The sequence below is a fragment of the Tiliqua scincoides genome, chromosome 5 (genome assembly GCF_035046505.1).
Source record: "Tiliqua scincoides isolate rTilSci1 chromosome 5, rTilSci1.hap2, whole genome shotgun sequence".
Lineage (NCBI taxonomy): Eukaryota > Metazoa > Chordata > Lepidosauria > Squamata > Scincidae > Tiliqua > Tiliqua scincoides.
The window spans coordinates 93307187-93319481 of NC_089825.1; the positions used below are offsets into that span (position 1 = coordinate 93307187).

General features: G+C 45.0%; 1 protein-coding gene and 1 pseudogene across 1 annotated transcript in view; both read left to right on the plus strand.

The window, feature by feature from the left end:
* The first annotated feature begins 4452 nt into the window (after positions 1-4452).
* Positions 4453-12295, plus strand: part of LOC136651311 (RNA binding protein fox-1 homolog 1-like) — a 40883-nt gene continuing 33040 nt past the window's right edge. The window contains exon 1 of the mRNA XM_066627582.1: positions 4453-4577. Coding sequence (XP_066483679.1) covers positions 4491-4577 — 87 coding nt within the window. The 5' untranslated portion in view covers positions 4453-4490. The remainder of the gene's footprint in view (positions 4578-12295) is intronic.
* On the plus strand, positions 11048-11167 carry LOC136654501 (5S ribosomal RNA; annotated as a pseudogene).

Genomic DNA, 12295 nt, shown 5'->3' on the forward strand with positions numbered 1-12295 from the left:
AAAAATCAATGAATTTGTTGTTTTTCAAAGGTAAGGAATTACCACTTTACAATAACGTATGCAGTGGTGGACCTACATTTGGGGGGGCCCTGAAGCTTGGGCTATTATGGGGGCAACTAGCAATGAGGTCTAGGTTAAAGTCAATTAGAGTCATGCAATTATTATAATGATTTATTTTAAAACCCCTTCTCATACAATAGACCCAAAATTTTTAAGCAGTGTGGACTAAAGTCACTTCTGGGGCCCCTTCAAAATTAAGGGCCCTGAAGCTTTAGCTTCATTGGTTTCATAGGAGATCCAGCCCTGAATGTGTATTTTGCTAATTGTATAAATGTTCAAAAGTAGAGAAAGGAGCCTTCACAAACGTTGCAGTTTTGGCATCGGGCTCTAGGAGGCAGTAGGGAGTTGGATTAATTGATTTCCTGTCCCCTTATATGACCGCAGCCTGAAAGGGGGAAAAGATTCAACCATTAGAGAGGAAACTTTGAACCACCACTTGGGGCCTTAAGCTATCTCAAATCATTTGTTTCTTTCGGCAATATTTAGCCTGCTTTTCAATCAACAGATTCCCAAAGCAGGGTGTAATTAACCTTCAGCAATACAGATAAAATCGATAGCAAAGCAAATAAAACAATGGAGGAGAAGAGTGAAATTATTGTTTCTGAAGTTTTGTCTTAGCTCAAGTAAAACCAAGAGCTGATATGAGAGCTGGTTTGGGTTTCAGTGCCCCAAACTGATGAGAATTAAAAGTTTGCTTGTATTTAGAGGCCTTAACTATTCTTTTAAAATGGGCAAAATCCCAGGTCTGCTGTACTAGGAAGCTAGGCATGTTCTTAGAGCAGTGGTTCTCACATATTTAGCACTGGGACCCACTGGGACAGAATGAGAATCTGTTGGGACCCACTGGAAGTGATGTCATGACTGGAAGTGACATCATCAAGCAGGAACATTTTTGACTATCCTAGGCTGCAATTCTACCCACACTTACCCAGGAGTAAGTTTTCTTTACTATCATTGTTAAAAGAATATACATTGTAGTTTGTTAAAAGTACAAGTCTATAACATTTCCACCAATGCAGTCACATATCATGGTAGCATCAAGTCTAATATATCAAAAATAAAATATTGAAATGAATGGGGACCCACCTGAAATTGTCTTGTGACCCACCTAGTGGGTCCCGACCCACAGTTTGAGAAACACCGCCTTAGAGGCCACCACCAAAAAAGGCATGTTTGATAATCACCAATAGCTGGAGGTGTTTGAAAATGGTGTTATTTACCTTACTCAGAAGTAAGTCCACTTCGGCTATAATCTTACTCATCAGAAACACAAATCTTTACCAATAGCCTAAGACAGGGATCTTCAAACTTTACGGCCAGAGGGTCACATCAAATATCTATCATGAAAATATAAGAGTGAGCTATAAATAAAAAGGGCAGGGAAGAAGGAAGACATAGTCAGGTTGCAAGGGTGTGCCCAGATTTATGAGGAATGTGAAATTTGCTGTAGCTAAGTACATGAGAAGGAGCTCTGTTCGTACACTTCCTCGTGTAAACCAAAAGTTCCTCTTCAACTTTAATTGTGAACGCTTGTAGCTTAAGTGTAATATACACTATGGAATGTGGCCCTGCTGACAGCACTTACCTGGCAGTCAGCATTACATTTTTAAAAGATGCTTTGTATTTGCTTTGGACCATGCATGGACAGAGTTAGCATGCAATTGATCTGTGGCACAGGATGTTGGCAGTATCAACACTGCAAGTATATGAGCGATTGGACCTGCTAAAGACTTTGTAAAGGAGAAGAGCAAAGTGGAACATAAAATGTGGAGGAGAGGAGAGTGGTGGGCTAGAGAATCTTCCTCGAGATGCTCTAGCCTAGCACTCTGCTCTCCTCCCCTTGACCTCCTCTTCCACTCCACTCATCTCCTCCTTTTCTAATCTAGGGACTGTGGAAGGAGTAGGAGGAGTGGTAGAGGTGGATGCTATTAAAGATAGAGATGGTTAGTCTACTGCTTCAGGTAACTGCCTCTATCAGAGTTGCATCTAAATTAAATCACATTAATTAACAAGACAGAGAGACCTTAACTGGTCAGATATCTCCTACAGTCCTTCTCTGCCAATGAGCTCCTCTTCCACTTGCATTATTGAAACCTTGCTTGCTTGTATGTGTATAGTATACTGGAGAGGTCAAGTGCACAGCTTGAACTAGAACCAGGATGGTGTAGTGGTTCTGGTGTTGGACTTAGATACAGGTTTGAATCCCCACTCAAACATGAAGCTTCCTGGGTGATCTTGGGTCAGGTCACTCTCTCTCAGCCTGACCTACCTCACAGGGTTGTGAGGACCATAGGAGGGAAGCAACCATGTACACCACTCTGAGCTCCTTGGAGGAAGAGCAGCATAAAAACATGAAAAAATAATAAATATGTAGTTTATTTTCAGTACAGGAAGTGGGAGACAAGGCAACGACTCTGTTGAAAAGGAAGAATCTTTGCAGGCTGAACTGTAACATCTCCAGCTCAGGAGCTAGGCTTTATTAAATTTTATATTCACAAGATTCCTTTCACACCTCATCCTCTACATTTGACACTGCATATAACAATGTAAAGCTGTGTAAAGCCCTATCGGCACAACCCAATCAATATTAATTGCTTTGAAGTCCCAGTGATTGCAAAGGGAAGGATGCAAGCACTTGTTTAATCCTGTCCTTCCCCCAATTGAAAATCGGTGGGAGTAAAAAGTGCTCAGCTTATAAAATGTGTCTGTGCTGCTTTCTGTGCCAAGGCACTCCAAAGCAGCTCACAAGATAAAAACCAGACCAGTGCTGGTTGAAAAGAATAAGAAACAGTAGAGCTGATCAGAGAGTTTCTCCAAGTGGTCTGAAATAAAACAGACATTACTTGCCACCAGAAAGCCAGGAGCATAGGGGCCAAATATGTACCCACAGGAGATCAAGCCTATGCCACTGTGCCTTGTATCCCCCGACTATGCCTCCTTCACTGAGGATCAGGATTTATTTATTTTATAAATTCATATTCCCCACATTTCCAGGTATCCAAGGGGTTTTACAAAGATAAAAGAATATAAAGACAATAAAACCACTGTATATATACAAAGATTTTTAAAACTATCAGTTCAGGATAAATAATAATAATAATAATAATACCGGTATTTATATACCACCTTTCTTGGTCTTTATTCAAGACTTTATTCAAGGCGGTTTACATAGGCAGGCTTATTAAATCCCCGTAGGGATTTTTACAATTTGAAAGAATGTTCTATCTTACAAGAACCACAACATTCAGGTGTTACTTTCTTGATCTGGCCGCACATTCTGGCCTCCATCCTCCCACGCTCAGAGCAGATGGAATAACTCGGCTCAGCTTGTCAGCTGCTTCAAGGTTGCACGGCGCCGGTGGCCTCGAACTGGCGACCTTCGGATGTTATCTTCAGGCAAATGGAGGCTCTACCCTCTAGACCAGACCTCCTGCCTCTGCCAAATAACCTTGTAGATTGTTTAAGAATAATGGGGGGAAAAATTTGTTTGTTATAGTCTGAGAAAGGATGTCATACAGTGAGGTTCATGGCTGAGGTAAGATTTGAACCCACGACTCCCCGTTTCCAGTTCCATATTCTAACCACTATATACTGTGAGTGGGCAGGTTTCTATAGGAGGGATATGCAGGGCTGGCATAAGCACATGGCACCCTTGCGCAGCTGTGGAGGGCCCAGAGCCCTGTGGGGGCCCTGCTCCTGACACCTGCCCCTCCAGAGCTCTGGACCCAGTGAGCAACTGGCAGCTGCCAGGTGGATGGGGCCCCTCTCCTTACCATGGCAGCAGGCGCTGGTTTCAGTCTTAGCTAGAACAGCAGTCTAACCGACAACTGCTTCCCACTATGCCCCTCCCCCCATGGTGCCCCATGTAGAGTCATATCCGTAGTGAGAGAAAAGTTCAGCCAGCTGGGAAGGAGCCCACCAGAGGTCACCTTGCCAAGGACTAACCTAAAGTTGGCCCTGGCCCTTCAAGTCTCTTCCTGTCTGGCTGATATAAATGGCAAAATAGTAAAAACCGTCAATAAGAATCCCTCATGACTTTTGAAGAGAACAGACGCAGGAGTAGAAGAGAGAGGGAAATTTGCCTGGCGCATGTGCACCTATGCATGCGACACCGAAAATATAATGGTGGGAGGATGAACGTAAACTTGTGGAAATGCCACATTTGCTTCACCACTTGCCTCATTACTTCATGTTTACTTTGTAGCTCATAAAATTATGTGTCCCTGACAAAACTCTATCCCCGTGCAGATGCTTTTGGCCCATGCGGTTTGTGACAGGAGCGTGTGTTCTCCTCAGCTGTTGGCGTCTTTCAATGGCACCGTCCCATCTGCCACTCAACACTCCATCGGCCAGTGCCAAAGTCGCTCGGACAGAGGTGCTTTTGACTCCTTTTGGGACTGGGTGGCCGGGCCCTGTCTTTATTATGTGCCATGCTTTCTCCTCCAGCTGTGGTTCTGCACCCCTACAGCCTGCCTGTGTACCCACCGGCACCCCAGTGTTACTCCGGGCTGGTTCAGGTACGACCATTTATATTCCTAGATTGTGTATGTCTCTCTCTCTTTGTGTGTGTGTGTCTCTGCCTGTAAGATCTCTGCGTCATTGACAGGGCCCAGCTGTGGCTAGCTGGTGGTCTTTAGGGGACAGCTGATAAAGCCTCCCCCACAGATAAATCCCCTCATTCCAGAGTTATTTTTACAGAATCACTCAGAGAGAGAGAAAGTCTTTTCCTTGTAAGGGGGTGAGGGATATTTATGGCTCCTGCCAGAACAAGGAGATTCATCCATTTTGTACCTGTGGGTTCCCTTCACTGCATGCTCTGGGTAGACGCTTTGTCTATGAGCCCGACCTGGAAGTACCATGGATGAAGTCCCTGTAGATTTATGCACCGGTCTGGTAGTTAACCAGTGGTGCTGCTCAGCGGATCCTGACTGGGGTGGACTGTAAGGCAAAATAAAATAAAACCTAGAATGTGGTTGAAGACGGAGAATACACACTGCTCAGACTCTGGGATCCGGGTTCAGGTTGAAGGTGCCCTGCCTCCCTTTCAATCCCCTGGGCATGTTCTTAGTGACACCATGTTATCTCTGATCCTTTGCATGTCTTCTGCTGGTAGCTGCTTCTAACTGCTTGACAGTGAGGTGCTGGTAAAAGTGCCATTTCTGAGATCCTAGGCACCTTTTGGGGATCCATGTCCAAGTAAACATGAATACTGTAACCTATCCTAAAGGCTAAAAACCTGCAATTTTCAACCAGTGTGCTGTGGCACACTGGTGTGCTGTGAATGGTCTGCAGGTGTGCTGTGGAAGTCTGGGGGAGGGTATCAGTACAACCATTGGGGTATGTGAGCCCCCAACCAGCACAGTGTGCCTTGGCAATTGTCACAAAACCGATGGTCTTGACAGTTTTAGTGTTGTCAGTGTGACCTGAGATGAAAAAGGTTGAAAACCGCTAGGCTAAACCATTACTCTGAACCACTTGCTAGGAAGGTTCAGGGTATACCTGGAAATAAAAAAGTAGCTGGGCAAATAAACCTAATATTTGCAGGGTTACACAAAACTGTTGATGCTTCAAATAGCTGTGCTCCATGAGAGAAGCACCCTAAGATGTCTTGCACTGATGTAAACGGTACTACCAAGGTGCATCTAGTGACTGCTTAGGGCCCACGCTGCAGAGTGGTTAGAATGTTGAACTGGAACCTGGGAGACGTGGGTTCAAATCCTGCCTCAGCCATGAACCTCATTTGGATGACTTTGGGCCAGGCATGCTTTCGCAGCCTAGCCAATTTCACAGGGTAGTGGTGGTTTTGAGGAGGAAAAGGAGGAGGGAAGAATCATATAGCCTGAGCTCCTTTGAGGAAATGTGGTATTGAAGTAATGTTGAGCTGTCTAATGCCGCAGGCAATGACTTGAGTTGCTTTTGTTGCTGGGTCAATTGTGGATATTTCCATACCAAGAGGCCTAATGTCTCAGCCACTCAAAATGCCTTTAATTTTTTTTTTTAAGCTTTTGGTCTTTTTGTTTTTCCATTTTCAGTTGCTTATGGGTGCCTGCCACACAAATAAATTAAAGGTGTGCTCAAAATGCTTCCAACTAAACAAGCTGGTTGAGGTGCTTGGGGAGTGATTCACGGCCCTCATTTTCCCTCCCTCTCTCTCTCTCTCCCTCATCTTGCAGACAGCTGAGCTGAACTACCAGGCTTATTTATTTATTTCATTTGAATGTTTAGAAGCCTTCTCTATGATAATGAGGAGCTTGAGGTGGCTCTCAAAATAGTGACAACAATTCAAACCCATGAAAGCCACAATTTGGAATTAGGTAAGAAACCCATCACCCACAAAACAGTAAGAACAGATGAGAAATGTCAGTTGGAAACAACAATAGCCCACCAGGGCAGGCCCCAGAGATGGCCTAAGACATTTTTGTGGGTGTCAGAGGCAGAAAAAGCAAATGATGCCCTGCCAGGGTGGTGAAAATATAACAAAAAAACTATAAATGATTGAGAATTTGCTTTCATTTTAATGATACCAACAGGGGCAGCCCATCTATTAGGTAAGATGATGCAGGTTGCATCAGTGGCAGATTGCGGGAGGTGGACACAAAAGGACAGTAGATTTGGAGTACCCTTCACCCTGATTCTGCCACCACCATCACCACCTTCCTCGAAACTGCCACGGGTGCAACCTGAACCGATCCACTTTCCATCCACTAAAAGTGAGCCTTACCTTGCTCCTGGCACAGTTTCTTCAAACTGTGTACGACTTCCAGTTTGATTTACAGGGACCGTGCGAATGAAGGATCTCCTTCATTTGCAGGGTCCCTCTAAAACAAACTGGAAGTCCTGCATTTCCACAATTGAAGCGCACAGGAAGCAGCTGCTTTCTTTAAAGCTGTGCATAGGTGGTGGAGAGAAGGCAGCATCAGGCGGTGTTCTAGATTGCGCCAGTGCTGGGTATCCAAATCCTTGCTGCTGGGGGTGGGGACCTCACCTGTTCTGCAGGCTATGAAAAGTTGTTACATATTTACTGTAAAAGGGCATCTTTTTCATTTTTTGCCTGCGTCACAATACTGCAGATGATCCCTCATGACAGCTAAAAATCTGGCAGAACAGAAAACATCTTGATGAACGCTCTAAAAATGTATATTGTACAGTAGCTTATTCACCCCTGTGAACCGCAAAAGGTGTGGAATGTATTCTTTTTGAGAGAGGAAAATGCTCTCATAAGGATGCAGGAAAAGGGAATGTGGTTTTGTATCTGGGCATTGCAAGCAGATTTGTGTAAGTGCTAAAGATTTCAGAATATAATTGTATCTCATTATTTTGTTTAAACCGAAAAGATATGTGTGTGCATGGGCTCCAAATGTGATTGCAGCTATAGTTTAAGGCTGCAATCCTATCCACACTTACTACATCCCATTGACTATAATGGGACTTCCTTCTGAGTAGATATGCATAGGATTGGGCTCTAATCCCCTCATGCCTTTTCCCCAGTTAAATTATTCCCCTGAAGCTGTACCTGCATTATTTCTCCTGTGGTACTAATAACATTGGGGGGGGGGGTATTCAGGGGAATTAGTGGTGGGGAGAGGGTTAAAGCCTCCTTTGTCAGGACCACAGCTCTGATTGAATTCAGAGGCCCCTTGCACCTGTTCTACAGTTAAAAAATAAATGCAGAAGATCCTGTCGCTGATCTTCTGTGCCACATGTGGTTAGGCCTCAAGAGTGCTGTTACACATGTATTGTGTTAATACTGGAAGGAACCCTAAAATGATCATCCCTCTTGCACTAACAGGCTGTTGAACAGATTGCTTTTTAGCTGATAAGCTGATTCATCCATTCAAGTCAAGTGAGTTTATCAACAGAAGCACAAACACATTCTTTCTAAAAATCAAACCATAATATCTCAGCCATTCTGCCCCAAGTTAAAGTGGCTACAACAGCCTAGAAAGCTTATTCCCACAACAGATCTGGTGCTGCTTATGATCAAATGCTTGCAATTCAAACACCTTCAGCAACATTTCCTATCTAGATAGGCATTTATGAGAAGCAGTATGCTGGCATGCTGCTTCTAATCCATGTGCATGCTTTTGTATGCATGTGATCCAGAGTCAAACTACCAACACCATCGTTCAGATATTTGATTTCTAGAGGCTCAGAGGTTAGTGTATGTTCAAGACCTTCTGAAAGGGCAAAAAGAGGAGAAAGTATTTTACTAGAAAAGAGGGACTGTTCTTGAACATGAGCATTGTCGCAATGTGCTCCTGGCATTGTGGCACACTGCCCTGTGAAGCTTCAGAACATGCTTTAAATCCAAAATAATCACAGGTTTTTTTTCGGAGGGGGTAGATTTGCACACTCAATATGCATGTGGACAAGTATGCCTTGTATACAATTAACATCTGGCCATTGCACTTGTCCTAATGCCTGGTGGAGTAGAGCGAGTCCCTTTTTCTTTTTTACTTTATTGATTTGACTAACAGCCCAATCATTCCCCCCCCCACCACCACCTGCGCTGAAAAGGCGCATGCAGTATCCAGCAGGGTGGGGTGGATTGGGAAGCTTCAGAATGGAAAGAGGATTTAAATCCCATTATCCTCCAAAAGCCTTCCACTCCGCAATGGATTGCCTTGGACCTGCACCATTATTTAACTGGCCTAAGTCCACAGAGAGAAAGGGGGCAGGGAGTCTGCTGCTGGAGAGGGTAGGATCTGGCACACACTTAGTAGTTGGCAACCTTCAGTGTCGAAAGGCTATGGTATCGCGCTCTGAAAGGTGGTTCTGGAACAGCGTCTAGTGTGGCTGAAAAGGCCGAAAAGGCACACACTAACGCCACTGGATCCACCCATCCCGCAGCCTCCCCAGCCCGTCTCCCCCCTTCCCCACTCAATGCATGGAGCCCTATGGAAAGTGAGCTATAGCTAGTGTTTGAGAGTAGGCTTACTTGCCATAGTCCATCGGAAAGGGCAGGCTGAGAGGAATCCGATGAGACCAGAATGGTCCCGATCCAATGAATGCAGCCCCCCCAAAAAACACCCGAGGAGTTCCCTGCCCCCCTCTCAGCTGCGTCTACTGAGCCCAGAATGAAGCCACGTGGCTGTGTTTACTCGCGAGTAGGTGTAATTTGCCATAGTCCTTCGGAAAGGGCAGGAAGAGGGGACTCCAAGGAAGTCAGAATGGTCCTCATCCAATGAATGCAGCCCCCAAAAACACCCGAGAAGGTTCCTCCCAGCTGCGAGTCTATGGAGCCCTATGGAAAGCAAACTCAGTCACATGGTTGTGTTTACTTGCGAGTAGGCAGACGTGCCTTGGCTGGTGGTCAGGCCAGGTAAAGGGGAATGTGAGGACACCAGAATGGTCCCTGCAACAAATGCTTCAGAAAGCAGCCTCTCCCCCCCCCCCCCCCACTAAAAAGGACAAAAAAGAGGCTTGAACTGGTAAGGGGAAGTTTTCTATTTTGCACTTGCAAAGCCAGGAGGCTCTTTGTATTGATGTGCCTGAAATAGAAGAACTTTAAACTGGGCACTGGGGAGGGCTGAAAATCTCACTGATTCTTTTTTTTGGGGGGGGGGGGGGGTGTTATTGCAGGCAGGCTACAGAGTAAGCTCCATTAACCACTATGGAACTTACTTCAGAGTAGACTTGCATAGGCTTGGGCTCACATGCTGCAATCCTACCCACACTTTCCTGAGAGTAAGCCCCATTGACCACAATAGGACTTACTTCAGAGTAGATTCAGTTGGTGGAACAGGACTGGCTCCCCCTTATTTATTTATTTTATATAATTTATAAATATATAATTATAAATTATAATATATTATAATATATAATATATAATTATTTTAATTTAATTTAATTATTTATAATCATTTATTTTAATTTGCTTTATGATGTCACTTCCGGCCAAGACATCACTCCCAATGTCCTGGACAGATTGTCATTCTAAAAAGTGGGTCCCAGTGCTAAAAGTTTGAGAACTGCTGCAATAAGGTGTGAGTAAGTTGACAGGGAGGTGTGTATGTGAGACTCTACAAGTTTTCAAAATCACTAAAATCAGAGTTTGGAGGAATAAGACCATCATGTTATATATCAACCAATGTGTAATTTCATGCAGAATGCAATGAAACAAACCACATTGAAATATCTGTGTTCTAACAAAAGATACAGCCAAAAAACCGGTGAGGGCAGGGTGATGGTACATCACCACACCCACTACCTGGGGCATTGCCCCACCCACTGCATGGGTGACGTGCAGGCTTCCTGCACTGGGTGATGCAAATCCTAGTGATGCCGCTGATGGGAGATTCTCTCCTTGTCACTGCCCAGTTAAATTTTAGTTCTGACTTCCAATACATCAATCTCTGGGTGACTCCTTAACAGTGGCATAGCTGTCCCCTCTGGAACCCAGGGCCGTGACTCTCAACTCTTAAGCGACTGATAGCTAACTTTTGCAAAAAATAAAAAAATAAAAATAAAAAAAGCAAAAAAAGCAGTCAGCTGCTCAGAGCAGCTTGCAACTGCTCTGAGTGCCCATGAAGGGCAATGTAGGAGAAGATAACTGCGGCAGCAAGGGGTCTCCTCACTGTCACAGTACCTTCTACTGCTCACACCTTAGCAACCCCTCACCCCCTTGCTGACCCGAAGCTTCCGCCTCCTCCTCTTCCTTGCCACCACTGACAGTGGAGTGGAGGAATCTTTCAGAGGAATTTTTCTCTATACCCCCCAGGCCCCCTTAGCTACACCACTGCTCTGGAAAGCAATCCTGGAGATTTTTGCAAGGCCTCCAGGAATGTCCAACATTCTATCATGTTTGATTAAAAAAAAAATCCAGGAACAACTTCAATCAGTTGAAAACCCTCTGCTGAACAGGGAAGGGGCAAAAAGCAAAACGTATCTTGTTATGGGCTCATAAGGAACCAAATGGGGTTGCCACCCCTGTAGGTTTGGCTTAGAGTCTCCAGCAAGCTGCATCAATCTCCAGGTGACCCTTGAAAGCAGCAGCAACTGTTACCCTGCAAATGCCCGATCTCATCTGATCTCGGAAGCTAAGCAGAGTCAGGCCTGGTTAGTACTTGGATGGGAAACTGCCTGGGAATACCGGGTACTGTAGGCTTATACCATAGTCTTTCGAGACTGAAGGTTGCCAACCAACCTTGAAAGCAATCTTGGTGATTTCAACAGGGCCTTCTGGGAATTCCCAACACAACACAGTATTACAAAAATAAAATCCACTTTCGAGGAATAGCTCCAGTTAGAACTGGCAACCCTAGAACCAGAAGGCACGAGAAAATCTTGAAGGAACTCTCGTGGTTTGAGATGAGCCTGAAATATTGCAAAAATTGTGAGAGCCTGAAATTGTGTCCGGATGGGGAGGTGGCAGGCTGGCAGGAATGGTCTGGGAAAGAAGAAGGGGGAAAAGGGAGAAGGGAGGTCCTGATAAACAGGGCTAATCTGGCTTCCTGCCAAAGGCACCCCTTGAGGCCCAAGTCTATTTATGAATGCAATGCTGGCCACCCCTCCATGGGCCCCTCTGGGGCTGTGAGTGACAAGAAGGTGCTGCAGAAAAGTGGAGCTATTTATAAGGACGGCAAGTGGAGCCACGCATGATAAGAGATGGCCTCTGAGGACTGCTTTTCCATCAGGCAGAGATATATGTGCGTGCATGCCTGTCTTTGTGTCTCTTATAGTGATGAGGCAGGAGAGCAATGCATAAAGCCTGGGGATGGTTGTGAGACTGAAAAACATGTCCACCAGCTACTGACTTGCTTTGTTTCCTAAATGAGCAAACAACTTTATAGGAAACAGGTGGCTGTTAAAAGCACACAGCCTACCACCCACCCCAACTGTTGCAACCAAAAGCACCACATGGGGCCCTTTCAGTGGCCCCAAGATTTCGAGCATGCCTAGCTTTGATTAGGTCCAACTCCAAACAGCTGTCCCTTTGCACTGAACTTACAAGCTTATTCCTGAAAGAAACTTTACAACTTGGGTTTCGCAATTTGCTGAATATTGTAATTGCTTTTCCATTTTCCATGTCGCATGTAGTTTTCGCACAAAACAGGGACAGGCTTTAAAAAGTGTTTACAAAGTGGGCAGAGGAACTGGCTGTAGCAAAGTCCTCAAGCCCACCCCAACTCCCCTGTTTCGTGACCTGGTACCTAGCCAGGACGTTGTAGTGGTTTGATAGTTGGACTTAGACCTGGAAGATCCAGGTTCAAATCCCTGTTCAGCCATGAAGCTT